General features: G+C 37.7%; 1 protein-coding gene and 1 pseudogene across 6 annotated transcripts in view; both read right to left on the reverse strand.

Annotated features, from left to right (window-relative positions):
- Positions 1-27,948, reverse strand: part of DPP6 (dipeptidyl peptidase like 6) — a 1,109,512-nt gene that overhangs the window by 313,099 nt on the left and 768,465 nt on the right. For all 5 annotated transcript variants that reach the window (XM_032245216.1, XM_032245218.1, XM_032245215.1 and 2 more), the window contains one exon: positions 14,962-15,056. In XM_032245216.1, coding sequence (XP_032101107.1) covers positions 14,962-15,056 — 95 coding nt within the window. The remainder of the gene's footprint in view (positions 1-14,961; positions 15,057-27,948) is intronic.
- LOC116528015 lies at positions 19,684-27,001 on the reverse strand (annotated as a pseudogene). The gene is made up of 3 exons (XR_004258816.1): positions 26,958-27,001; positions 25,501-25,573; positions 19,684-20,561 (listed from the first exon to the last, which is right to left on the reverse strand). The product of XR_004258816.1 is annotated as a ubiquitin-fold modifier-conjugating enzyme 1 pseudogene (transcript).

Here is a 27,948-nt window from a genome sequence, read left to right on the forward strand (position 1 = left end):
TCTGTAAAGTGTAGCTAACATTTGTACCTATCTCATAATTGATACACAAATTTAATAAAGTAATGACAATACCTGGTACAAGTACTCAAAGTGTTAGCTATTATTGTTGTTGAGTTGAATATAATGTCTTTCTTATGTGTTTTCACTTCAGGTGAAAAAGTATACATTACTATGCATTTTGAAATGCTTCATGGCTACACTCAGGTGTTTATTCTTATATATGACAATTCAGATCATTTTGCCAAGTGTTTAACACTAATGTTGTTTCAGAGATCAAATTAGGATTGTATTAAAGTTTGATATCAATTTTCAAATAATTGACATTTTAAATATTGTTTTCTTATTTAATAGTACACCATTTCCTTAATTTTTTCAAATCTTTAACAAGATCTTATAGTTTGCTTTATTCAGTCTTCTGGAGTTCTTGTCAGATTTATTTTAAGTCTTTTTATATTTTTGATCTTATTGTGAATGAAATATTTTCTCCATTTTCACTTCAAGGTATTTTTATTGGTAAAGAGAAAAGCTATGGATTTCATAATATATTTCTTGTATTTAGCCATATTAAGATATGTTATTATTAGTTTCTCAAAAGCTAATGTCTTTTGGGTTTTTCATGAATAAAATTCTATTATGAGAAAAAGGATGTAGTTTTAAATGTTATTATATAGTTATCATTCCAATGATTTGATTTGGTTGCAACTTCTTCAAGAATGTATTAAATATTAATGGTGATGGTGAGCATTCTTGCCTGATACCTGACTATAATCGAAACGGTTTTATTTGCCATTTAGAATGGTTTTCACTGATGGTTAGTTCTTGGTAAATAACCTTTAGCATATTTAAGCAATTATTTATTATTACATTACCAAGGATTTTTATTAGGAGCTGCTGATAAACTTTATCAGATCCCCTTTTCAGCATCTAGTGACTTAATCATAAGGATTTCTGTATCATTTTGTAGTTGTAATGAATTTTGTTGATTGATTTCCTGATATCTAAATGCTGCTGGAATCATTAAACCTCACTTTAGCATATTATGATTTTGGTACATAGCTGAGCTCCACTTGTTCATATTTTGCTTACAACTTTTATACTTACTACAGAGATGGGTTTACACAGTATTTCACATTTTGCATTACTTGGGCTCCCAGTTATATCGATAACACAACTTTTAATAACATTATGCTGACTTTAAAAAAATTTTCTACATGTCTGCTGATCCCTATAAAATTCTAGGCATGTTTCTGATGAGATACGTATCCAAAGGATTGGTTTGTTTTTCCTGTAATAGATAAATACCTATGCGATAATAAATAGAAGAAAAGGTGGCTGTTGGTGGAGGAAAGATATAAAATAATGAATACCCCCAATTTATCAAGGAATATAAAAGAAATGAATGGTAGAAAGCATACATATATCCAGAGGCTGTTATTTTGAATACAGCCTCTACATGAAACTCAATAAAAAAACTAAATATACAAGATGAATAATGATCAACAAAAGATGAACACTGAAAAGGCTGTTATAGGAGGGAGCATGTGCAACTCTGGGTGCGCACAGCAAATCTAACATGAATAGATGATCGTGTTCCCCCTTCCTGGTCAATGAGAAAGACACAGGGGCCTGGTGGTGCTGTCAGTGACAGTGGCTGCAGCCTGTCTCTGGGCCCTGAACTCACCTAAGAATAATTTAATTTGGAATCAGACAGACCTGGGTGCTGCTCCCAGCACTGCACTGATTGAGTCAGGGAAAACCTGAAGACACAGATGCCATAGAGTAGAGTGGAAAGATGATTAAATATCCACATCGAAAAAGTGTCCAGATGCTTTACAGCTCAGTTCTCTCTAACCTTGAAATAGATCATTCCACAGGACTCAGCTGTGTCAGCATTTTTTGCATTAGGCTAAACTGACTCAATATTTTGCATTTCTAGTCTTTATTTTAGGGCAAATGCAGTGGCCACCAGGAGTACCAGGTGATATTAATGATGGACTCACAGACATGAACACGGCGTATGAAGCCGTGGCATCCTGATCAGTAATGGAATGACGGCCTCAGCCCCATCTTACAACTGCAGTGACAAGGCTACAGCTGGATCCTGTATGCAGTCTAGAAATTATTTAGTTTGGAATTTGACACAGCTGAGTTCAGCTCTCAGGACTACCTGCTACCAGCTACGTGACTTACAAAAAGGTTTTTTAACCTCCTTTTTCCGATCTTTAAAATAATAATAAAGTACTCAAGTTCACAGTGTTTCTAAGGATTTCAGTTAAATAAGATAATGAATGTAGAGTGTTAGGATGCATCTAGTCATACCGCAAGCACTCAAATATCAACTATTAGTGAATTAACTCTACATATACCTTGCAATATGTTCTTCCTCAAAGTGGCTTTGGTTTTCTGCTCCACAATCTGTGACTCTCCCACTTCAGTTTCTCAGTTTGACATCTCCCTACCCAGGGGCAAGGCTTGAAAAACCCCCAACAACAGAGACAATTGCTTTCATCCCATCTGCCTGTACACAATGAAGCCAAGTGTTATCAATTCAATTCCTGTAATGTAACTTAAAGCAAATTCTCTGTGTCTTCAAAGCCATTGCCTTAATTTAAGACCTCCATCACATTCACCTGCACATGAAGCAGCCACTGTAGATGTTTCGTCTATAATCTTTACTTTCTGCAAGCCCCTTTCTTATTGGCTACAGTTATGTTCCTAAAGAATAGTGGCTTGGTCCAGCTCAAGAATTCTAACCCAGGTCTTGTGATGCATGGTGAAATCTCATCCCTGGGTAAAGAATCTTGCTATGAGTCCCTCAAATTGTTGATGTGGCTGATTATTGTATGACTTACTAACGTTGAAAAAATGCTGATCTGTTTCTGAATCAAGTTTTACTCATTTTCTTGCATATAGACATTGCAGCCTGTTTGTTGCAATTGGTAGCCAATGATTGTAGGCCCTGTATCACACCCTCCAATGAAAAAGACAGCTCAGATATGAGGAGGCCCCTCCCTTCTCTTAAGCTTTCTTATAAAAGACTTCCAACTTGTAACAGACTCTGGGACACTCCCAACTTTGATGGTATGTCTTCCTGGGATGATCCTCACATGTGGCTTCCAATAAACCTTTTATCAAATTATTTCTGCCTCAACAGCCTCAATTTCCACCAACATTATAGTGTAGCCAGCAGGCTTTGGAGTGACCTCCCTGGACCATCAGCACGACTTCCAACCTTCATGCAGATCCTGGCAACAAACCCATTGTGAACATGATGCCCTGGGAGCTACAGATGAGTTCTTCCTGAAATCAACAAACTTCCTGTCTGGGTCGAAGTTGTGATTTTGTTGAAGCTGGCTTTCTCCTTGGCTAGAAAGTACAATGTTTTTCTCAGAATGAGCGCTGTTACAAATTCCAGGTAAGGGTTTTTGTTGAATTCTAGGGCAGGGTAAAATAGCGCTGTGAATTTTTCCCTGGAGGTTTCTGGCGAAAGCACCTTCCCTTAGTGATTGCAGGAGGGGCACTTTTGCTCCACTACTTAGCTGGTCTCTCCCAAAACAATCACGATGGAAAGGAGGTCTTCTCACACTGAGAGGGCACTGCCTCTAATCAACACCAGCTGGTCTTATGCACAACGCTTTTGGCCCTTTTACCTGCAAGTGCTTAGATAAGTGGACCCACCTAACCTGGCATGGTCATAAGCAGCAACATCCAAAATGGGGATCTTCTGAAATGCCTAAAATGATTTATTTGGGCACACAATTGGAAAAAGCTTGATTTAGAATCAGGCAAATTGAATGGGACACTTACTTCCAATAGCGCCTAGAAGCTTCTAAAAGAAATTTTAAAAGAAAAAATTGTCTCCATTCAAGAGGTAAACAAAAGGATATTCACCACCATCTCTGCACTGAAAAAGACTTCAGAGACATCGTCCCTTTCACCTCCAGCTGCGCCTCATCCCTCTCTGCTCGTTCCCTCAGCTCCCATACATTGCTTAGGTAGAGATTTTTGGAATTTCACAATGCACACATTTCCTTCTCTCTCAAAAGAGAGAAATATATAAAGTTGGAACAGAAGGAGCAAATGGAACGACTACAGTATGAGAATGAAAATACTGAGATGATAAAAATACAGATCCAACAAGTCTTTTGTAAACTGAGACTAATGAATGATACCAACTGATTTATCGCAAGCCTTGCCACACACCATTTAAGATCCCAACCTTCCGCTGGCTTTGGTAAAATAGATTCAGCCGCTCGAATTAAAATGGAATGCTTAATTGGACAATTAATAATCTAAAAGAAAAAGACAGATAAATGGTTAGAAAAATTAGGCTCTCAGGTCAAATAAGTCAGAACCTCGGGCTCCGAACAACCATGTACCTGTGTCTAGCACAAAACTTTTGCTTTTTCTGCTACAAAGGCTGAAAGAAAAAGGCACCCCCCTCTGAAGAAGAGAAAAACTGCTAAAATGTTTTCCCCACCTGCATTTGCTAATCAAACAAGACGAGCAAACAAAAGATAGGTATATTACTAATTCAAGACCACTTGGAGATTTTGTCTTTATTATATAATCTGGTCAGTTTTTAGCTAAAATATAAACATTAAAACTTTAAGTCATTTGAAACTTATAAAAAATGGTAAAAGAAGTTTTGAAAAACCAAACTTCCATGAGAACGGCTCTAACCAAACTTTTGGTCCGCAGCTTTCATTAGATTACCCATAAGGGCAAAAAAAGTTTAGCCATATGAATATGTTCCAATTTTGTCAGAAATATAATTTGGATCCAGCTGTCTTTTATCGATTGTTGAGTTTGTATTACTGTCTCAGAACTAAAATTCTAAAATGAAAGCGAAGAAATCTTTGTGTATGTTTAGATGTATTTATGCTTATTTACATGTATTAAATGTTGTGTTTATTAGTACCAAATCTACATAAACAAATGAGCACTCATAAATTAGTAAACACAAATAGTTTCCAAGTTCACAGGACTTAAGTAAATCTTTAATAAATAAGCTGGCTTTTAAATTATTGATAAAATAAAAGTAGAAATGTCTTCAAAATTGTCAGCACACCTTTTTGCCTTGTTACACTTGGAAGACATTTTGATGCTTGTCTCTGCTAGGTATTTTTAAATGTCAGGGTTTGGCACAAAGGTTATAAAACTACAAGCTCAGCCAAAACCAGAATGATTTTTGTGTAATTTTTTGATAGGTAAGACTAATTTAATCTTGTTGGTTAAATGAAAACAGCTGTGTCTTCTGAGTTGTTGGTGAAATATCCATACATTTAACCTTAAACTTCTTCCTTAAGCGAATATCTGACATTTGCAGCCCATAAAAATGGTTAGCAAGGAAATAACTTGAAATAATGGCTAGCTTTGCCTAATACTCAATTTTCATGAGCAATCCAGGTAAACTATTAAAAATAAATAAATTAGATAAATACAAGTGGGATAAACTTTTATAAATAATTTTTAATGTAATTTTCAATCAAAGTTATGTTCAATTTAAATAATGGATACTCATTAAATCGATGGTTATTTCCAAATAAGAAAACTATACTACAGCAAAATACATTTCTAAATATTATAAATAAAGGAGCTATTTGTATTTTAAAACAATTGGGTATGCTTTTGTGAATAAAATGGAAACATTTACCTTTCTCTGTACCTAAATTCTCCAGATTTTGTAAACTATACCTCAACAGTTAAGGCCAAAATAATGATCATCCAGAGACTGGAGAATGATTTATTATTCAGGAGAAGAGCATGTAACTTCATGCCATGATCTACCCTGCGTTGCTTCCAATCTGGCCCACATGCAATGACAAGGTTTGTTCTCCCCACTCAGGGACATGGCTACTTGGGAATGAGCCTTCCCAAAGGGAGGGAGGGAGGGAGGGAAGGAAGAAAGGAAGGAAGGGAGGGCAGAAGGAAGGAAGGAAGGAAGGAAGGAAGTCTACCCCTGTAACCTAAGCAGAGATTGATCATCAATGCTTCCATGATTAGATTTTTTTAATCAAAAGAGGGGAATGATACCCTACAGGTCACATTTGGCAAACTTCCAAATTAAGTCACTGGGGAAGAAATCTTTTGTGTTATGGTAACATCTTGAGGCTAAGTAAATAGTCTTATTGTGAGCTTGAAACTATTCATGTGCTGATTACTATGTGATCTACTGACATTAAAAAGGATGCTGATTTGTCTGTGACTCACGAAGTTTTACTGATTGTCTCGCATGCAGGCATTCTAGACGGTGTGTTGCAATGTGTAGTCAATGACTGTAACCTCTTTACTGTACTCCTTAATGACAAAGGACAACTCTGATGTGAGGAGTCCCCTTCTCTTCTCCTAAACTTTCTTATAAAAGCCTTCTGGCTTGTAACAGATTCTGGCACATGTCCAACTTTGTTGGTGTGTTTTCCCAGGTAGATTCTCACATGTGGCTTCCAATAAACCTTTATTACATTATTTCTGCTTCAATAGCTTTAATTTTGGTGGATACCTTTCCATTTGCTACAAACTAAAGACTACACCACAGTGGAATTTTCCTGAACACCTCTCTCCATATTTTCTCTAGACCTTCCAGCCAAAATTTTTCAAGCCCCTCCCAAAACAACCTGCTAACCACACTGTCTACCCCTAAAATGTGGATTTATCCACACTTTTCATTTTGCCTGTTACGCCATTTCCTACTTTTCTCCCATATTCAAGGACTGCTGAAACGTTCCTTCTGCAAGCCTCTGTCTAGAGTTCATGGCCATCCTCTTTCTTTCTCACCTTGTTCTCATTGTACATTATATTACCTGTTGCAAAATGTATTACGTTGAAACAACTACCTCTTTTATATGCAGGCGGAAAGCTACATAAGAGTAGAAATCTGTTTTATTAATCACTGTATCCACCCACCACCTTGTGTAGTCAGGGCCTTTCCAGAGAAGGCCTTCCCTGACTGTCACATGGCAGAACATACCTGTGGTGGAGGAGTGACCATACGTCACCCTTAGCCTGCAGGAAATAGTAGCTCTGGAGCCAGAAAGATTAAATCACGACTGTATTTCTTCTCAGATCTTTTAAAGACATAAGTATAAATACTCATCTGCTGTACTTATTTATTATTTTATTTTATTTTGAGATGGAGTTTCTCTCTGTTGCCCAAGCTGGAGTGCTGTGGTGTGATCTCAGCTCACTGCAGCTTCCACCTCCTGGGTTCAAGCGATTCTCCTGCCTCAGCCTCCTGAGTAGCTGGGATTACAGGCATGTGCCATCATGTCTAGCTACTTTTTGTATTTTTAGTGGAGACTAGGTTTCATCATGTTGGCCAGGCTGGTCTTGAACTCCTGACATCAAGTGATCTGGCTGCCTCAGCCTCCCAAAGTGTTGGCTTTATAGGCATGAGCCACTGCACCTGGCCTCATCCACTTTAAAAAATAAAATCATAGACTATGAGGTAAAAGTTAGAATAAAAGTAAGTAAAAAATACTTGGTTTTCTGTTCTGTCTTGTAGTAAGAGAAGTAGAAAAAGAAAGGGCAGGAGAGAGAAAAGCAGGGCAAGAAAGAGAAAATTACCAAAAAAAGGGAGAGAGAAAGACCATCTAAGACCCAGGAATAAAATGAAATAACGACGCAGGGGGACAGAGAGGATCCCGGGAATGGTAGAGACAGAAGCGGATACAGAGATACAGGGACAGTCTGTGCCACAGCGTCTCACAATGTGCAATGTTCTTGCAGGAGACATTGAGGTTTTATGCCACCCTTTTGTTCCTGGACTCAAAGGGTTTCAAATTCAGAGGTTAGTCTGGTAAGAAGTCAGAGTGTGGGTCACTGCAGGACTGGTCAGCCATGTCCTGTCTGAGGGGCCAGCTGCCTCCTAGCTCTAGCCAAATTTTGCTCTGCGAGAAAATGAGGATCTTGCTGCTGCCAGACCTTTGTGTTTTTCAAGAGGTGCCAGAAATCTGGGTTTTAGTTTGTAAAAACCACTCTGTGGGCCAAACAAAACATTTCAGTGGGCACCACGAGCTGCCAGTTTCTGCCCTCTCAACCGTACACAAAAACACGGCTGTTTCCCTCCACGGCTCACACTGACGTGCTAAGTGAAATCCAGCCTCAGATTAGAGATGGCCCATGGGCCATTGCTGGCCCACTCCAGTTGCAGCCACTGTCCCGGTTATCAGCAGTCAGTGAACTCAGGACAACAGGAGACCCGGGCCGACTCCACTTCCCCGGGGCCAGCCTGCTCCTGGCTGAGATGACACCTCAGAGCACCCTCTGCTCCCTATCCAGCAGTGCACGGGGCTCTGTGCAGAACAGAAAAGAGAAAGACGCAAAAAAGTGGGCTGCTTTTTCCTCCCAAAGTTACCCCATTTCAGGGCAGAGAGGACTAGTGCATGAGGCACTTGAAAGAAATTGAATAAAACAGAATGAATTGAGAATGATTGATGGTGAGGTCAAGGGTCCAGTGGAGTTTACTTGAAGAAGTGAAAAGAAACTCGTCCTGAGTTCTGATCTTACCCACATTCTGCAGTTCCTCTGGTAGCACAAACAGACCTATCATTTTGAATGAGTCTAATAATACTTGCCTATTTATGTCTCTTTCTGTGAGGAGTCAGAATTAATCAATTTTTAGAGATGGAGATAAAAATTCAAATTCTACATCTATGATTATATAAAATCAAGAGGGATACAAATTAGAGAAAATACATTTCATTTAGATGTTAATTTAGTCATTAAAATAAGCAATTAAATAAATTAGTAATTAAAACAAGACATAAAAATGGAGAAAGCCTGACACAAGCATAACAACGGAATGCTTTTTTTTAAAAATAATCGGCTTATTTTCTCTTTCAAGATTTTCCAGGAACTGTCTATGGCTCTTACATATTCATTGTGAGAGGGAGTCTGCTGTTTTTTGAAAGATGAAGCCAAAAATTTTAAATCCTGATTAAAATTGTTGAATAAATGGCATTGAAATGGCAATTATGAAAATCACTGTGCTAGAAAATAATACACAAAATTTCACCACCCAACAAGATTATTTTCATGGTTCAGTGTTCACTTTCTAGCCTTTCGATGTATAAAGTTGTTAATCCAAGTATGATATTGTATTTTTAAACTTTAATGTAATATCATACATATTTTTCATATCATTACATACCCATCATAGCTATTATTTAAATTAATACATCATATTTTATCTTTTTAAAAAAGTTATGTCATTTTCCTAGCTTCAAGTACTTTCACTATTGTATTAATAAATAATGCTGCAACTTTGTACATTTTAGATTATCTACTTACGAAGCATTCCCTGGAGCAAATGAAAATGCATCAATATTGTTTTTGCTCCTGAAATGTACTGCCAAGTTGCTTTCCACATACCTGGCAGCATTTAAATGATACAATGAATGACTATATAAATCTTAACGCTTCTTGTCACCACTAGCATTATAAATAAAATGGGCCTATACAGTATGAGTGACACAGGTGAATACAGTGATTCGTGCTGAACTGGCGTGTTGGATCCACAGCACTACCAATGGAGGTTAAGCCAGAGGATTATTCCTAGAAATTCTTAGTTTCCTCATCTCATAAAAGAAGAGTTTGAAAGATACAATCTCTAAAGACTATTTCAGCTTTAAATATCTAAATCTTAAGCACTGGTGAAACACTTTATCCTTCTGATAATTTTTGCTCTATTATGTTTTAGAAGAATTGGAGAGACGGCATTATATTTTCATAAGAATTAAGTCCCCAAGAAATCTATTTAATTACATTCACAAAAATGTATTAAGGCTACTTTAGGTTTACTTCTACTGGAAAGGAGGGAAAGAAGGAAGGAGGGAAGGAAGGAACGAACGAAGGAAGGAGGGAGGGAGGGAGGGAAGGAAGGAAGGAAGGAAGAAAGGAAGGAAGGAAGGAAGGTAAGAAGGAAGGAGAAAATGAGGGAGGGAGGGAAAGAGAAAAGAAGTCAGTGTTCTACTCAGAAGAGAAAAATTCATGAGAACTTTAGGAACCAGGCAACCATTGGTCAAATGTCCAAAGACCCAATTTTGGGTCATGAGATATACTTGTGGTGGTTCAGTTTTCAGGAAAAAAAGAACAAGATACATGACAGAACAAAGGCCATTCTATAATATGTGTTAACTTGTTGACAAGAGTCTTATAAGGAGCATAAAAATAAAATAACATTGTTTGACATTTAAAATATTGTTTTAAAAGGCTAAAGTGTAATGCCCCAGAATTTCTGTGACATCAAACATATAATTCAAGTAAAAGTGAGCTTAGGGTTGATTTTTTATCTATGTTTAGAATTCTGAGTGCCTCTTGCTGTAATTACTAGCTCTGGGTGACTCTGCCCCACTGTGGGATGCAGGCTATGTCCAGCTTTGTGGGGGATGGACCTCAGCACTAAAGTGGTATGCATTCCACTGTCTGCTACTGCTGCCTGGACCACGCAGCCGCCCACATGTGGCAGCATCCTTGTCATGCTCCTTTGAACTTGGTCATCCTCTGTGGCTTCCTTCGTGGAATCGCCCCACTCCTCCTGCCTGAGCCTTGAGCCTGGCCCAGGCTCTCCTGTCTAGCCTAATGCTCTGGAATCCACATGTGGCATATTCCCACGTTCCAGCTGTTCCATCTCTAATTCAGTTCTACAACACGCCTGAGGGGTAAGACTGGGCATTCAGAACTTGTACAACTGGCTGGGGTCCTGCTGTTCCTGAGAAGAGAACAATGCCAATACTGGGAGGTAGATCCGAAGCTCAAAGTCATGACCCCAGTGCTGAGTGCCCCTCCACACCTCTCAGTCACATGGATATTTCTGGAAAACTGCTCAACTGTATTATTTTGTTATTCTAGGACAGTCATTCATAAAACACATAGCAATGGAGAGCCTACTATGTGCAGGTCATGGTGCTGAGAGCTATGTGGGAGACAAAGTTAAATCCCCATCAGAACCTGCTCCAATGAGCCTAGAACTGGACGCAGCCTTGATAGCTGAGGATAGCTCCTTCAGAGGCAATGCATTTGTGCTTTGGGGACAGCTGCACTTGTGCTTTGGGGACAGCTGCACTTTCATTTGGTTCCTTTTCCATAGAAATGTAAACAAACACTTCAACATTTTTCAAAAGAGGAAATGGATCAAGACATTCTGATAAATGTTTCCTAAACATCAATTCCTAGCTACCGTCAAATATGATATGCTATCAAATAATAGAGATCAGAAAATAGTCCACTATCAAAATATATGTGTATATATATAAAACAAAAGATGTCCCCCAAATTGTGAACCATTATACAATCATCATAGAACTTTAAATGTATACACATGTAGAAACTCTCTCCCTCTGTTTTTTTTTTTTTGAGATGAAGTCTCACTGTGTCCCCAGGCTGGAGTGCAGTGGCACAGTCTTCACTCACTGGAACCTCCACCTCTCAGGTTCAAGCAATTCTTCTGCCTCAGCTTCCCATGTAGCTGGGAGTATAGGCATGCTCCACCATACATGACTAACTTTTTTATTTTTAGTAGATGGGGTTTCACCACATTGGCCAAGCTGGTTTCGAACTCCTGACCTCAAGTGATTGCCTGCCTCGTCCTCCCAAAGTGCTGGGATTACAGGCATGAGCCACCACGCCCAGCCTGAACTCAACAATCTAACATGTTTGTGGTGTTGTGAAATATTTCATGATTTCTACCATTTAGAGGCACGATAAAGGATGACTGAATTAGCAAATTTAGTCAAAAGAAGTTGTTTGGGTAAGGCAAGGTGAAACACGTTCATGTAAATACAGAACGTAGTACAAGTTCTGAATTTGCTTATTCGCCAGCGATCTTAAAAGCTTTCCTGCTGGATTGACAATGTTTGCAGTGATTTGCAGGCTCTTCCATCCACCTGTCCCAGGTAAGAGCCGATCACAGGAAGCACAGGAGCCAAGAAGAAGATGGCTTTGGTACTTTTCAGTGACCAGTTATGAGGAGGCTCTGTTTTTATTGGCTGGGGAAGAAGAATGAGGTCACAGTTGTAGGGAATATTTTAAAATTCTGTTGACTACAGAATTTACCACTTTCTTTCCATTTCTCAACTAGTTTAAGGCTGTTTTATAACCCAACTTAAAAATTACAGTTGACCTCAGATTGCTTTTTATCATTTATACAAGCTCACAGCTTCTGGAATTCAAATAAGCGCTCCCCATTCCCAGTCCACCATCCTCTTCTGGGCTGTGGATGATCCTCCAAGCTCCGGCCCCTGTGGAAAACCAGGCTTCACCTTCTCAATTCTTGCTCATGAAAACACACAGAGCATACCCATATTCTATTGCTGGATCTCACAGAGTACCCGTGTTCTGGGCTGGCAGAAGAAATCAGCTTTAATATGGAGATAGAGCCACTGAGGCACAATAATAATAATAATTATTATTATTTTTCTTTGAGATGGAGTCTCTGTCATCAGGCTGGGGTGCAGTGGCACAATCTCAGCTCACTGCAACCTCCGCCTCTCGGGTTCAAGCGATTCTCCTGCCTTGGCCTCACGAGTAGCTGGAACTACAGGTGCGCACCACCATGCCCGGCTAACTTTTTTTTTTGTATTTTTAGTAAAGGCTGGTTTTCACCATGTTGGCCAGGATGTTCTCGATCATTTGACCTCATGATCTGCCTACTTCGGCCTCCCAAAGTGCTGGGATTACAGGCATGAGCCACCACACCTGGCTGAGGCACAAGAATTTTAAATGACTAAGTGGCTCTGGAAATTAAATCCAGAACTGTGTTCTCATTTAGGATGGAGACTGCCAAATGACATTTCTTGTTTTCTTTACTTTGAGTCTGTTTACAGGAGCACTTAAAAGTAGCTTTGAGAAAAAAATAATGAACCCATTAGGTTGTATACATTTGGTGCTCAATAACTGTTTGCAAAATGAATGGAAAAATGACATTTTAAGGAAAAAATATTATATTATATAGAATAAGCCAGCGAATTTGTGAGATGAGGATTTTTCTGTACCTACGGTGTTTTCTGAAGTCACCTTATTAAAGGTGACTTGGCTAAAATAACTTCAGTTAAAATATATGATCTGTCACAAGCTATTGATTTTAGAAAGAGAAGGTGGTTCAAATTCATGTATTTCATTGCTAAGTGTAGCTGTTATGTACAACACCCTGCCTTTACTAAACTGACATCCTCACAGGAAATACTGATAACATTCTGACATTAAAATGTGCTCATGCTCAGCAACGGTGTCATCATTTTATCCTCTTTATTAATATTAGAAAACCATTTCTGCAACGTTAGTATTTCTAAGTGAGTTGAATCACATTCTCTTAAGGGAGTAATTCTACTGAGGATGATTTTTTTAATGCAAGAATGCATGCATACTCATTTGTCCTGGGTCCTACTTTGCAGAATACTATTTAATTCAATCAAGTGATTGTTTTTGGAACTACGCCATCATCCAACAGCACAAGGCCTCCCTTACACCTGCAGTCTATGTTAAGGGCAGCATCCACTTAATACTAAACCTCAGCAAACCTTTTAATAAAAAGGCATCTTTACGCAAAAAAGAAATGAAAGAAATTAAATAGCAAGTTACATGTTCTTTAGGAGGGAAAGAAGGCAGAATGGCATTTCTGTGGGTCTGGGGATGGGGTGAGGTAAAGAAGCCATCCTTCCTTCTCCCTGGGATGTGGGCTTCTGGGACCCCGCCTGAATGCTCCCACAGCCACCAGTGATCTGCAAGACTGAAAAGCTCATGCTCTAAGTCTGGGCTCAGGATCCTTATCTGGAAAACCAGGGAACCAATTAGTTTTTTTTACAACCTTCTATAATCCCGGATTATAGGATTCTAGGATTTCTGTGTTTCTGATTCATACCAGAGCACTGCTATGATCCCTCTAACTCGGGATTCACGGCTGGTTTCAATTCTTGGTTTTTAACATAGATTTAGCCTACGTTCTGTCCTTTGATTTCCCCAGCGTCTCAAACAAGAAAAGAATCAACTGCTTAGAGTTGGAGATTTATTTATTCTAATAGACTCTGAACATTTTGTAAACAGACAAAATATCAATTCTCTTTAAACTGATTTTTGTCGTATAACTCCAGTCAATGTTTCTAATACATATCTTTAGCCATACATGAACATCAAATCTTAATGTCATTTAAATTTCTGGGGTTGGGTACAGTGGCTCAGGCCTGTACTCCCAGCACTTTTCAAGGCTAAGGCAAGAGGATTGCTTGAGTGCAGGAGTTCGAGACCAGCCTGGACAACACAATTAAGACCATATCTCTACAAACAAACAAACAAAAAAATTAGCCGGGCATGGTGGTACATGCCTGTAGTCCCAGCTACTCAGGAGGCTAGGGTGGGAGGATTGCCTGAGCTTGGGAGGTCAAGGCTGCAATGAGCCATAATTGCACCACTTCACTCCAGCCTTGACAAGAGTGAGATCCGGTCTCAAAAAATATATACATTTGGAAAAACAAATTTTCCCTAATCATAAAGCAGTGGCATTCATATTGACTCAGTATTTGTTTTAAAGCTTAAACATCGCTTAATATAATTAGGGTATGGATAGTCACAGTGTCTAAGTTAATACTTCCTATGCACGTGGAGATGAGCTTTTTTTTTAAATGGGATTGAGCAAATTCTCCTGAAGTATTCTACATGCATTATTGCAATTGTTCTGTAAATGTGTAAAAGCCTTAGGACTTTATCTTTTAATTATATATGATATGCAACACTTGTTTCCAACACCTGCAGAGAAATTTCCCGGACACTGAAAGAAACAGTGCTTTCATCTTATTAAATTAGCGTGGTTTCGATTTCACATTATCTTTGGTTGCTCAGCCTGCAGTATTACAAGTTTATTGCTTCTCCTTGGCTATGCTAAAAGTTGAAACCAAAAGTCATTTTCTGCTTTATTGACTTGCAGGAGGAAAAACCGAAATTATCCTGGTCATTAAAGAGAGTACTTACAATTTTTTTGCCTTCTATTAAGACAGTAGAAATATTTGTCTCAACATTCCACAGTCTCACTGTTCCTTTCTGTTCTCTGTAGATGAATTCTGTATCTGTAAGAGAGGAAATAGAAAAAACACCATGAAACATCAAGAAACTCACTTGGCTTTTGACAAATACTTATGTAAAATAAAATCACTAATTTTGAAAAAAAAAAAAAGGCTCCCGTTCATCAAAGGGCCCTTTCAATATGGTGCAATATGCTCAGCTCTTCTTAATCCAGCCTCACGTGATGCTTCTCTCCTACTTTACACACTGACATAAAAAGCACAGGCGCACACAGAGAAAACCTTTGGAACAGCTAGAATGTTCTTGGGCAGAACATGAAGAGCAGATTAAGAAAGCAGCTATTCCAAGGGGCCAAGACAATTGCTAGTAAAGGGACTAATTTCCTATATCCGACTTTGGAATAAATCTGTATGCAGAATGCCTCTGGCCCACATCCACATCCTGCAAAACATGCTTTCATCTGCTCCACGGGCTCCGGTAGCTGCTCTTGCCTGGAGGAGTTAGCTACTTCGCTGCCGTGAATACCTGTGAATCTATACATATCATAGATTCTGAGTCTGGCCTCTTGTATATAAACAACCAAGATTTCAAGTATCCCCTTAGAAAATTAGTAAAAACGCTTACTCAAAATAGTATGCATATGGGTATGTGCATATCTATCTCCTACGAATGAAAGGGTATATTTCTGAAAGGTAGGGTTGTATTAAAAACAAACAAACAAACAAAACAAATCAATGAGATAAAAACACTCCAACAGAAAAAAAAACTGGCAAAATGAATAGACCAAGGAATTTTGTAAAACAAGACAAAAATAGCCACGTGAATAGACTCTTAAAATCATTAACATTCTGATGATGCAAAATAAAATCGGAGATATCATTTTGCAGCCACTATATTAGAAGAGAGTAAGAAAATTTCATATGGGAAAATTACTTTCTGAAATGTAGGGCTGTAGGTGGAGAGGCAGGGCCAACAGTGGGGGAAGAAAAACACTATCTTTCTGAGTGAAGGAGGGAACATTGAGCCAGTTTGGTGGTAAAGGCATTTCACACTATAATAGTTGATGACTGAAAAACATTATGCAGACGGGATTAATTCAAAAGCAGAGTCGTTATAATTTAAGTATGTGTAGATTTTATGAGGAAAATGAAAGTCTATCAATATAATGAAAATTTCATCATCTATATGGTCCTAGATCAATCTATTTTATGCATTATGTAAATTATATCCAAAAGTTCACTGCTAAAGTTGCTAACAGATGTTTAGGTGAAATTGTTTTATTTTCCTGGTAATACTTTCATGTACAAATCAAATGAATCATGCTTTTCTGTTTCTTAAGCAAACATACCAAGGTGCACCTATCAAATGAGCTATCTCCCATTAAAAGCACTCATGTGGAAGCCTCTGCAATCATTTCCGTGAAGTTGTCCTTATATAGCAAATTTTAGAATATCTTTTTTTAGAAAGCACTTAAGTTTGTTAGTTATAGAAGTTGCAGAAAAGGTCATGACTTAATTGGATTGTCGTCTTCTCTTCCGTTGTTCACTAGCTTTTGCTTTCAATGAATTTCTAAAACTCAAGTCTGCCATCAGTGGATGAAGATTTACTGCCTTTGACACCCCCCAAGGAGTTCCAAGTTCTCTGCTTTTACCCCACCCCAACATTACTGTTCACAGTGAAACAATGATTGTTTAAGATTATGCAGTGGGAGCTGAAAAATGAGAACACAGGAAAGGGAACAACATACACTGGGGCCTGTTGCAGAGGGGCAGGAGGAGGGAAGAGCATCAGGATAAATAGCTAATGCATGCCGGGCTTAATACCTAGGTAATGGGTTGATAGGTGCAGCAAACCACCATGGCACATGTTTACCTATGTTACAAACCTGCACATCCATACCGGAACTTAAAATAAAATAATACATTAAAAAGATTATGTAGTTCTGCATTTGATGTACATAAAACCAGCTTGTTTCAATGGAAACCAGTAAGACCACTTCCGAATGAGAACATATGATTGCTTTTCTTTCTCCTGCATTTGATCATTCCACTACTTTTAATGGTTTTATCACATACTGATGTATTCTTAAATACTATGGTGTTTAGTTTTCTTTGCATTTGAGCTTAATAAGGTGATATTTACTGTGTTTCTCAGTAATTTATATTATATCGTATTTCTAAGGTGAGTAGTCCACACGGTCTTGGGTCTTAGTTCTCACTGATGTACATGATTCAAGTGTATATCACAATGGATGCCAGTCATTTCTAGCTTTATTGTTATTACAAACCATTCTACCATGAATATTCTCCTTTACATCTTTTGCTACAAACATACAAGGCTTTTTCTCTTTTTTTCCCCTTTTTTTAAATAATTTTTGAGATGGAATTTTGCTCTTGTCGCCCAGGCTGGAGTGCAATGACATGAGAGCTTGACTCACTGCAACCTCCACCTCCCCAGTTCAAGTGATTCTCCTGCCTCAGCCTCCCCATTAGCTGGGATTACAGGTTTGTGCCACCACACCCAGCTAATTTTTGTATTTTTAGTAGAGACGGTGTTTTGCCTGTGTTATGGGAATTCTTAACAAGTTATTTTCAAGTGTTTACAGCACTTTTACAGGCACCAATATTGAGTGAGTTCTCATAACTCACATCCTCTCTAAAACTTGCTGGTTTCAAACTTCTTACTATCTTCCAATATATCTTCGATATAATATCAAAGATACCACTTTGCACCATCAGAGTGTTAATGAAGAGACTTTGAGTCTCTTCAGGTGCTTATTTACTATTTTTGTTGTATTTTATACAATTCATTGGTTTATTTATTTATTTTGCCTACATTTTTCTGTTGGAATGTTTTTATCTAATTGATTTGTAAGCAATTTTTTAATACATCACATATGAAATTTTTATTAGTTTTATGTGTTGAAAGTGTATTTTCTTAGCTGTGGTTTTCATTTTCTTTATGAAACATTATGATAATAGTCAAAAATGTTTACTTTTATTGTGTTTGATATGACATATATAATAAATACTTTCCTATTACGAAGTCATAGTAATAGTCTCCTATATTTTTTCTGAAACGTTTTTTCCTTTTCCTTTAAAAAATTAAGCTTTAATTCACTAGGAAATGACATGAATGTATGGTGTGAGGTAGGAATCTAATTTTGTATGTTTATATGTGTAATAATTTGTTCCAGTACAATTTGAGAAGGTGATTATTTGCTCAGTAAGATATGATGTGATCAATATTTCAGCAATAATACCTGCAGTCATTGGGTCATATGGAACTTTTTTATGTGTCCACTGATAAGTTGGCTCATTCCTGCATCAATACTACACTGTGAAATTATGTACCTTTGTAGTAAATCTTGCTATCTGGAAGTTTTCCCTTATGATTTTCCCTCAGGAAGTGTTTGGTGTTCCTTGGGATTTTGCTGCTGATTACATATGCTAGATTCAGCCCTCTATGCATTAGATTCAGCCTGTTAAATTAAACAAGAATTCTTCCCAGAAACTGATTGAGATTTCATTAAATTGAAAGGTCCATTTGGAGGAAATTGGACACCTTTACAACACTGAATCTTCCTTCTGTGTACTTGGTCTACCTTACCACTTATTTAGGTTTTTTTATTTTCAGCATTTTCCCATGAGTTTTTATGTTTTTCCATGGACAAAAATAACACAAAACATAACCCATCTAGAAATGAATCTAACAAAGGATGTGAAAGACATCTATGACCCTTTGCTGTGGATCATCCACTCCATCAAGAACCCCAGGAAACAAGCGATTTGTTTTATCATTACATAGGTTTGCCTCTCCTAGAATTTCTTGCAAACAGAATCACACATTAAATAGTCTTTTGTGTTTCTCTCCTTTCACTTATAATAATGATTTTGAGATTTATTCATGTTATTCCATGTATTAATGTTTTATTCCCTTATACTGCAAAGGAATAGTCTATAGGACTGATATACCTCAATTTTCATGCATTCTAATTCATGCATTTGTGACAATTTAGATTGCTGCCAGGTTGTAGCTATTATATTGCTGGGTCATATGGTATGTTTGCGCTTAACTTTATGGGAAACTGCCAAACTATTTTCCAAAGTGTCTATACCATTTTGCATTTCCACCATCGTATAAGAGTCGCATGCACACCACTTCTTTGCTATCAGTTGTCAAAATCAGTCTTTTAAACATTAGCCACTCTAGCAGGTGTGTAGTGGTATCTCACTGAGGTTTTAATTTGTATTTGCATTTTGATGATAACTAATAACAATAAACATCTTTTCATGTGAATACGGGTCATTTGCAGGGTTTTTCTTGTCCATTATTATTATTATTATTATTTGTTTACAATTTATTACCAAGTCTTTTAAACATTCTAGATATAAGCCTTTGTCTGATATGTATTTTTAAAAATTCTCTACCAAGTATGGCTTTCCTTATTTTCCCAATTGAATTTTTAAAGAGAAAATCATTTATGAAGTGAGTGAAAGCTTTTTTTTTTGCATTTTTCTTTTATGTCTATTCTTTTGCCAATGCTACACTGTGTTGATTACGGTAACTTTAAAGTAAGTCTTGAAATCAAGTAATATAAGGCCTCAAATTTTGTTTTACTTTCTCAAAACTATTGGGTAGTTTAGTCCTTTGTATTTCAATATAATTTTTTTTTTTTTTTAACCAGAGGAAGCAGCTTTTATTGATGAGTTATCTCCAGAAACCAGAAAGACTATGTACTCACTTTCAGTTACTCCCCATGCCTCCAGGATCGCATGTTGCTCCACCTGGGGCGGATATAAATTGCCTCTAGATTTTCCAAAGCCCAGTCTTTCCCTTCCCTGTGCAGCCTTGGAAACTAAGTAGGATGCTGTTTGGTGTTTGCTTCTCCCCAGCAATGCCTGCTGCAGCTACTTAGTAACAACTAGAGGTGGAGGGTGTTCAGGGAAGCAGTTACGTGAGTAAGTGTGATGCACAGGAAAACAGGATCATAGCCTATAAAAGGTCCCTCTGCCCTGCCCCCGTGGCCTGATCCTTCAGTAGTTGCATTTCTCTTTGTGTTGGATGACGCCCTTCTGAATCAGATCAGGGATTTCCACTGCCAGCCATGGACCCAGCCCCAGAGCCATGAGATGAGCTAGTCCAAATCTGGGCACGTTCCTGGCCCACAAAGGTTGAAGTGATCCGTCAGGCATATTTTTCCACCCCTGTACATCTTTGCTGTCTTTCCATCAAGCTCAGGGACTGCCATTTCTGGGGCGGTAGTAGGATATGTGATAGGAACATGAAACTCGGTGTCAAACTCGTGTTTCAGGAGGTCATGGATATGCCAGCATTTTCCAAACCACCGAGTCCCTTCCTTGGACTCCAGTCGGAACCAGTCGTTGTGCATTCTTGCTATTCTCCACACACCGGATAAGGGACTGATATTCCCCCTTCAGTCGCTGCACCCGTAACTCCCGATCTCGGGGTCCGGCGTTTGTCTTCAGCACCGGGATCTCAGACACAACACGTCGCGTGGCCTCATCCGCCGTCTTGGGCCAGGGCGCCTCAATGTAAATTTTTAAATTATCTTGTTTATTTCTTCAAACAAGCATCTGGGATTAGGATTGGTATTACATTGAATCTGTAGTTCAATTTGAGGAGGATGGCCATCTTAAAAATATTGATTCTTCCAATCCATGAACAAAATATGTATCTCTACTTGTTTAGATCTTTCTTAGCTTCACTTGGAAATTTTAGTAGTTTTCATGTGCAGATTTTGAATTTCTTTTTAATAATTCCAAAATTTCCTAATATTTTTCCATTATTGCAAATGATATTACTGTTTAATTTCATTATTTGTTAGTTGGTAATGTATAAAAGTAAAATTAATTTGTCTATTGATGTTGCGTCCTGCAAATTTGATCAATGCACTTTTTAGTTCTAGTTCACTTAAAAAATACACTTCTTAAGGTTTTAACATACACAATCATGTTATGCAAATAAGAACAGGTCTACTCCTTCCTTTCAAATCTATCTTTTATTTCTTTTTGGCTTTATTGCACTCACCAGGACCTTTATTACAATGCTACATAAAATCAGTGTTAGAGGACATCTTTTTATTGTTCCCAATGTCAGGCAGAAATCATTGAGCTTTTCACCATTGAATATAACGTAGGCATAATTTTTTTTTTTCATAAATGACCTTAATACATTTGAGGAAGTTCCCTTCTATTCCTAGGATGTTGAAAGATTTTGTCATAAAACATTGACTATAATGAAATGCTTTATGTGCAGCTATTGCAATTATCTTATGGAGTTTCTCTTTTATTGTCATTAATATACTGAGCTATGTTCACTGATTTTCAGATGTTAAACCAACTTTGCATTCCTAAGATAAACCCATTGATCATGATGTATTACCATGTTTTATATATTATTATTATCATTAACATTATTTTGCGACAGGGTCTTGCTCTGTTACCCAGGCTGAAGTACAGTGGCATAATCATGGCTGACTTCATCCTTGACTTCCTGGGCTCAACCAATCCTCCCCACTCAGCCTCCAAAGTAGCTGGGATCACAGGCACCTGCCACCATACATGGCTAATTTTTTAAATTTGTGTAGACATTGAATCTCAATTTGTTGTCCAGGTTGGTCTCAAACTCTTGGGCTCACGCAATTCTCCTGCCTCAGCCTCCCAAATTGCTAGAATTACAGGTGTGAGCCACCATGCCAAGCCTATTGTTGATTTTTATTTGTTAATATTTTGTCAGGCATTTTTGTCTCATGATCATGAAGGATCTTAGCTCTTTTGAGTCTTAGTTATTTTATCTTAGTTCTTTTTTCTTGTGATATCTTTATCTGGCTTTAAAGTGAGAGTATCACTGCTTCATAAAATAAGCTGGGAAGTGTTCCATCTTATTCTATTTTCTGAAAGAATTTATGTGGGATTTTTATTATTTTTGCCTTAAATATTTGATAGAATTAATGAAGCCAACTGGGCATGAAGTTTTCTTTGTGGGGAGGCTTCAAATTACAGATGCAAGTTCTTTAATTGATACAGAGCTGCTTCAGTTTCCTATTTCTTCCTAGGTTGGTGTTGAAAATAGGAGTCATTTGATAATTTATCCATGTCATCTAGCTTTTGAAATTTATTGGTATTGTAGGAGGGAAAGGATCTTTTCTCACCCATTGTCAGGGTCATGGGTGAGGCACCTACAACAAAATATCAAAACAAGAAAAGCATACACATTTATTTAACGTGTAAGTTTTATGTGACATGGGAACCTTTAGACATGAACATCCAAAGAAATGGGAAAACCTGTGTATTTTTATGCTTCGATTTGATGAATGGTGGACAGTTATGGAGAAGTACAACTAGAGAAAGGTGGTGTGATCTAATGGTAATAAACAGGGGAACTTAGCAAGGCCTGTTGGTTGACATTCTTCTTCATGTCCCTGTGTCTTCTGAGATAAGGAGATTCCTTTCCTCTGAGTACTAGAAGGATACGTCTAGAATGCAAGTCTTATAACCTGCTTCAGAAGAAAGTCAGAGGATTCTTGCATGGCCTGCTTTAGGGCAGAAGTGTGGAGGAAGGGCAGAGACACCTTTCTGTTTCTGCTATTTCCTCCACTGTCAAGGTGCCATATTTTGCAGTAGTATGTTCTGAACCACATCAGTATAAATTTTATTTTAAAAATAATTTATTTAAAAGTATTTATTAATTTTAAAATATGCATGCATTTTAATTGTGTATCGTTTTAGGACGACAATCGGTTATGCTTTAGCAGGATGGTAGGATCTGCATTTATGTCTCTATTTCCTTAATTGGTAATTTATATCTTTTTTCTTGATGAAACTGGATATTTACCAATTTTATTGACCTTTCAGAGAACAAACTCTTGGCATTATCATGTGTATTATTTCTGTATTCTACTTCATAAAGTTATTTTCTTTTCCTTGTTATTCCTTCCTTCTGCCTTCTTCAGCTTTAATTTACTTCTTTTCTTCTAGCTTGTTAAGATGAAAGCCTAGGTCTTTGATTTAATATTTTTTTTCCTTTCTAATTAAACTATTAAAGCTAAAATGTTTCCTGTATAGATACCATTAGCAACATGTCACAAATTTTGACATGGTGAATCTTCCTCTTGAGGCCTTCCCAATTACCTGCCTTCTTCATTTGCCGCGCTTCTGCCTTGGTTGTGATTGTCATCTCCTTCACCATAGACGACTCCAGCAGCCTCCCGATGGGTCTCTCTTCTTACTTCCATTCTCTATGCAGACAAAGCCATACCTCTCTTTTAAAACTCCTTTTTCATCCCCTTGGCAGAAACTATTTTGGTCAAATTTCTTAGCCTGACGTTTATGGTCCTTCTGATTCTGGCCTGGGCCCCTCTTCCCATTTGAATGCCTATCACCCCCATAAAGCACCCTGAGCACCACCGTGTCTCCCAATCCTCTGCACTTCCTCCCACTGCTCCCTGCACCTGAAATATCCTTCTCCCACTACCGGGTAGGATCTTCCTGAGATCTCATAAAGGTCAGCTCCCTTGTTAAGTTTGATATCTTTTCCAGGCAGAATTCATCTCTCTCTGCTTTCAGTCCACATTTCATTCATCCTGTTTCACACACATCACAGCATGATAGAGTTATGTGTCTGTTACAGCTCGCTGTGTTCTGCACTAGAGTGCATGATTCTCAAGAGAAGAAGCCACACCTTCCTGATTTTCTATCTCTAATACCTAGCATAAGGACTGGTACAAAGTTATGCTAAATACATGTATGATGACTTAAGCCAATTAATACTATCATAAGTCTGATTCACCAAATATCTACCTGACATACAAAACAATGGGCAGAACCACCAGTGAAAGAGTAACTGCTCTGGAATGAGGAGGCCATGGCAGAGGTGGAGTAAGGATGTAGGCATGGGCATGGTGTGCTTTTTTTCTGTCAGATTATACCTTTTATGCCTCTTCATGAGATTCAATGATCGTTATGTTATCCTCACCACTGCAAAGCAATGAGATGTTACACAGGGGCGTGTACAGTGCATTTTAATGCGATGTGGATAGGAAGATAAAGTTGAAAAGACATGCTCAGTGGAGTTCTAAGAAACACAGAGTGTCAGATTCCTAGGAGAAAATGTTCCAAAGGAAAGCTTACAGCACCACCAATTGCTAGTTACTTTTCATGTGCAAAATATCTAGTGCTTTGCATTTAAAACAGATCACCAATTTCATTTTTCTGTGTACTCATGCAATTCTTCAAAGCTAAAAATATTACTAATTGGGAAAAAATTGCATTGGTAGCTAGGACTAGGAAGATGATTGCTTTTTTGTTTTATTTTGTTTTTTCAAACTGTGATAAAAGAATAACAAATTATTTTTCTGACTGTCAGTAATAAGATGAAATTCCAGTTACTCATAGCATCAGCTGTCAGCTGATTTTATATGTTGTTTACTTTTGCTTGACAATAACGCATTTTTAAAAAGCCTTTCAAAGGCCATGCATATGTTAAAAATTTACATAATGCTATGGCATCTTATGGTACTACAGATACCTTAACAATTGAACTAATAGATCTCATTAGTAAGTGTAATTTGTGTATGCTGTTTGGTTTTAAAGAGTACACTAGTCCCTGATTGTATAAATATCACAAAGAATCCTTGCATAGTAATAGATTTTAATTTCTGGAACAAAGAATGTACACAATGAATGTAGTAAATTTAATTTTTCTCATATCATCTTTTTAATTTTAAATAACTAGCAATAGAAGCAGTAATATATTACCTATTTTATTTCTAGTTATAATTTACTTGTATTTATGTATGTTCTGATAACAAATAGCACATAATATACACATATCTTAAGACAGTCAACATCAATATAATGGTCATGAAATATTAATATGTAACCTCTAATACCCAAATCGCAGTCTAGAAATATTTCCCACCAAACGAAACCCAAATTCTCTCTGGAAATAGCTAATTCCAAGTCTGTAATAAGATATATCTGAGCCAAAAGGTCAAAGTTTATTAGGATCATGTCAAAATGACTCAGAAGCCATCCTGGAGAGTCTCCCACTGGCCAAGAATAGAACTTTCGAAGCATTGATAAAACTAGTAACTGTAAAAGATTGAAGCTCATCAACTATGCATAAGTTCTTGAACTTAAAATGATACTTAAAAACCAAACAGATTTGGAGGTTTATTTACTATTCTTTCTACTTCTGTTTAACATTTTCTATGATGTTACAATTCAAGAAGTTTTAAAAACATCATGAAGCTATAATGTGAATAAATATGTGTTGCACTAGTCTTTCATTTCATCCCTTTGGGACTTTCGCAGTCATTTGCATTTATAGAATTAATCTGATATTTTGTTTGCAGGCTACTAGTGATTGTGTTTTTACCATGTTTATGCAGTAATCACTGGGCCACAAGCTCCAGTTCTGAAATTGTTCCCTGCAAAGTCAGGAGCTAGGAGCCTGTGAAGTTACAGCAGCCAAATGGGAGTCTTCAGTCCAGATGCAGACACGCTGCCTCTCCTGAAGAGTGACTTTTCCTTTGGCCCTTAAACAGTAAGGTGTGTTTGGCAAGTTATAAGAAGAATAAAAAATGATTAGAAAGCTGACATTAATTCCTACTGCTAGTTTCTTTTAAGAAATATGAGTCAAATGCAAATGTTTTAGTTGGACCATATTTATAATCTAGAACTACACTGCTAATGTGTAGCCTCTAGCCACATGTTTCTATTAATATTAAAATTAAATTAAAATTAAATAACATTAACAATTTAGTTCCTCATTTATCCTAGACACATTTCAAGTGCTCGAAAGCCACATATGGTTGGTGGCTGCTGTGCTGGAGGCTGTGGGTGCAGAATATTTCCAATACTGCAGAAAGTTCTTTTGGACAGCACTATCCACAAGGTTATATTAAGTGAGCATATTTCATTTGGAATCAAATATATTAGTTTACACCACAGCCTATCTTTCACCTGGAAAAATCACCCTTCTCAGGCCATGGCTATGGAAGAGAACACCAAAGGGTGTCCTCGAAGGTGGTAAGCAGACCTCCACAACTTCCTCTTGCCAATAATGTCTTCGTGCTTAAAGATAATGAAGACTATCATTGTCAGACGAATTAGGAAATTTTTAAATAGTTAAAAACGAATTCCAGAATAATCCAAATGTCACAAGACCTAAAAAAATACAGGCTTATATTGTATCAGGAGCCTCCGTAATCATCAGAATCAATGGATTAAAAAGTAGAAGTTTAAATGGCATGAAAATGCCAAAGGGACTTTCGGTTTCTAGTTTTGCTAAAACTCATGATGTTAAAAAAAATACCCAACATGAGAACATCCTTTTCTTTGAGATTATGAGAACTTCACACAGCCCTTTAGCGTATCAGGGAAATACTACACCTAGAGATGGTGAAGAAATGCAAAAGAAATTATGTGCATTCTGCTTAAAGTAGATCAGTAACTCATTTGCATGAGAATATGCATAAATGGGTGTTGAACAATGAGAACACATGGACACAGGGAGGGGAACATCACACACCGAGGCCTGTCGAGGAGGGTGCGGGGGCTAAGGGAGGGGTGTTAGGGAGTGGAGGGATTGGGGAGGGCTAACATTAGAAACACCTAATGTAGATGATGGGGGGATGGATGCAGCAAACCACATGGCACATGTATACCTATGCAACAAACCTGCATGATCTGCACATGTACCCCAGAACTTAAAGTATAATAAATAAATAAATAAATAAAAGGTAGATGTTTCCAAAAAGAGAAATGATGGGTATAAAAAGCAAAACTCAAAAAAAAAAATCCCCACAAAAGCAATAGATATTTTATCCTTTAAAAAATATTTACAATGTATGGGATACTCTGCTAGATATTTGGTATGTACCATGTGTTAGCCACATTCCCTGACTTACTGAAACTTACAGTTCAATGACAGTTACTGCATACTGGCTGTAGTAACTTTCCATGTTAATCACAGCACTGTGCTCTCAGACATGGTTCCAAGTAAATAAATAATTCTGTTAATGTTATTAAGAATTAAGATTTTCTGTACAAGAGAAAAGAGATCCACATTTTTAATCGTGGACATTCAGACCAGGCGCAGTGGTTCATGCCTATAATCCCAGGACTTTGGAAGGCCAAGGCATGAGAACAGCTTGAGCCCAGGAGTTTGAGAGCCTGAAAAATTAGATGGGCAGCATAGCCAGATCCCATGCCTTCAAAACAATAATTTAAAAGTTAGCTGGGCATGGTGGTATATGTCTATAGTCCCAGATGCTCAAGAGGGTGAAGCAGAAGGATTTTTTGAGCTCAGGAGTTCACAGTTGCAATGAGCTGTGACTACACCACTGCACTCCAGCCTGGGTAACAGAGTGAGATCCTGTCTTTAAAAAAGAAAAAGAAAAAAAAAAAAATCGCCAGGAAATTCAGTTAAGATTTAAAACCTTGTGATGTCGAATTTGCATCAGAATTATGAACAGAAACCAGTGTTTCTTTATTGTTCAAAACTATATACTTGCTAGTTTTGTTCTCGAAAAGGGGCTAAAAGCATGATTATCCTAGACACCCAGATTTTTGTCTCTAAGTACTATTCTCCCTAAAATGAGCCAGGGATCTTTTAAAAACTAGATGTTTCCAGGTCTGAGGCACACAAAGCATAGCATAAATCTAAACTATTTTACTGGCCAGAAAGCAAAGACTAGTGGGGAAGATAAGGGATTGGTAAGGACATGTCAATAAAACCGTGGTAGATTGCAAAATGGCTCCAATTCGTCACCCCACCCTTTACCACCTAATTTCTCAGGACCCTCTCTCATGACTCTAGGCTCAGACACAGGTCTGGAGTTGGGCAGCGGAGTATCAGTAAATAGAAGCAGGCTGGTGCTTGAAAAGCTCTCGCACAGTGGACATGCTC

Source organism: Sapajus apella, unplaced genomic scaffold (genome assembly GCF_009761245.1).
Source record: "Sapajus apella isolate SASKATOON/1434 unplaced genomic scaffold, GSC_monkey_1.0 scaffold56, whole genome shotgun sequence".
NCBI lineage: Eukaryota > Metazoa > Chordata > Mammalia > Primates > Cebidae > Sapajus > Sapajus apella.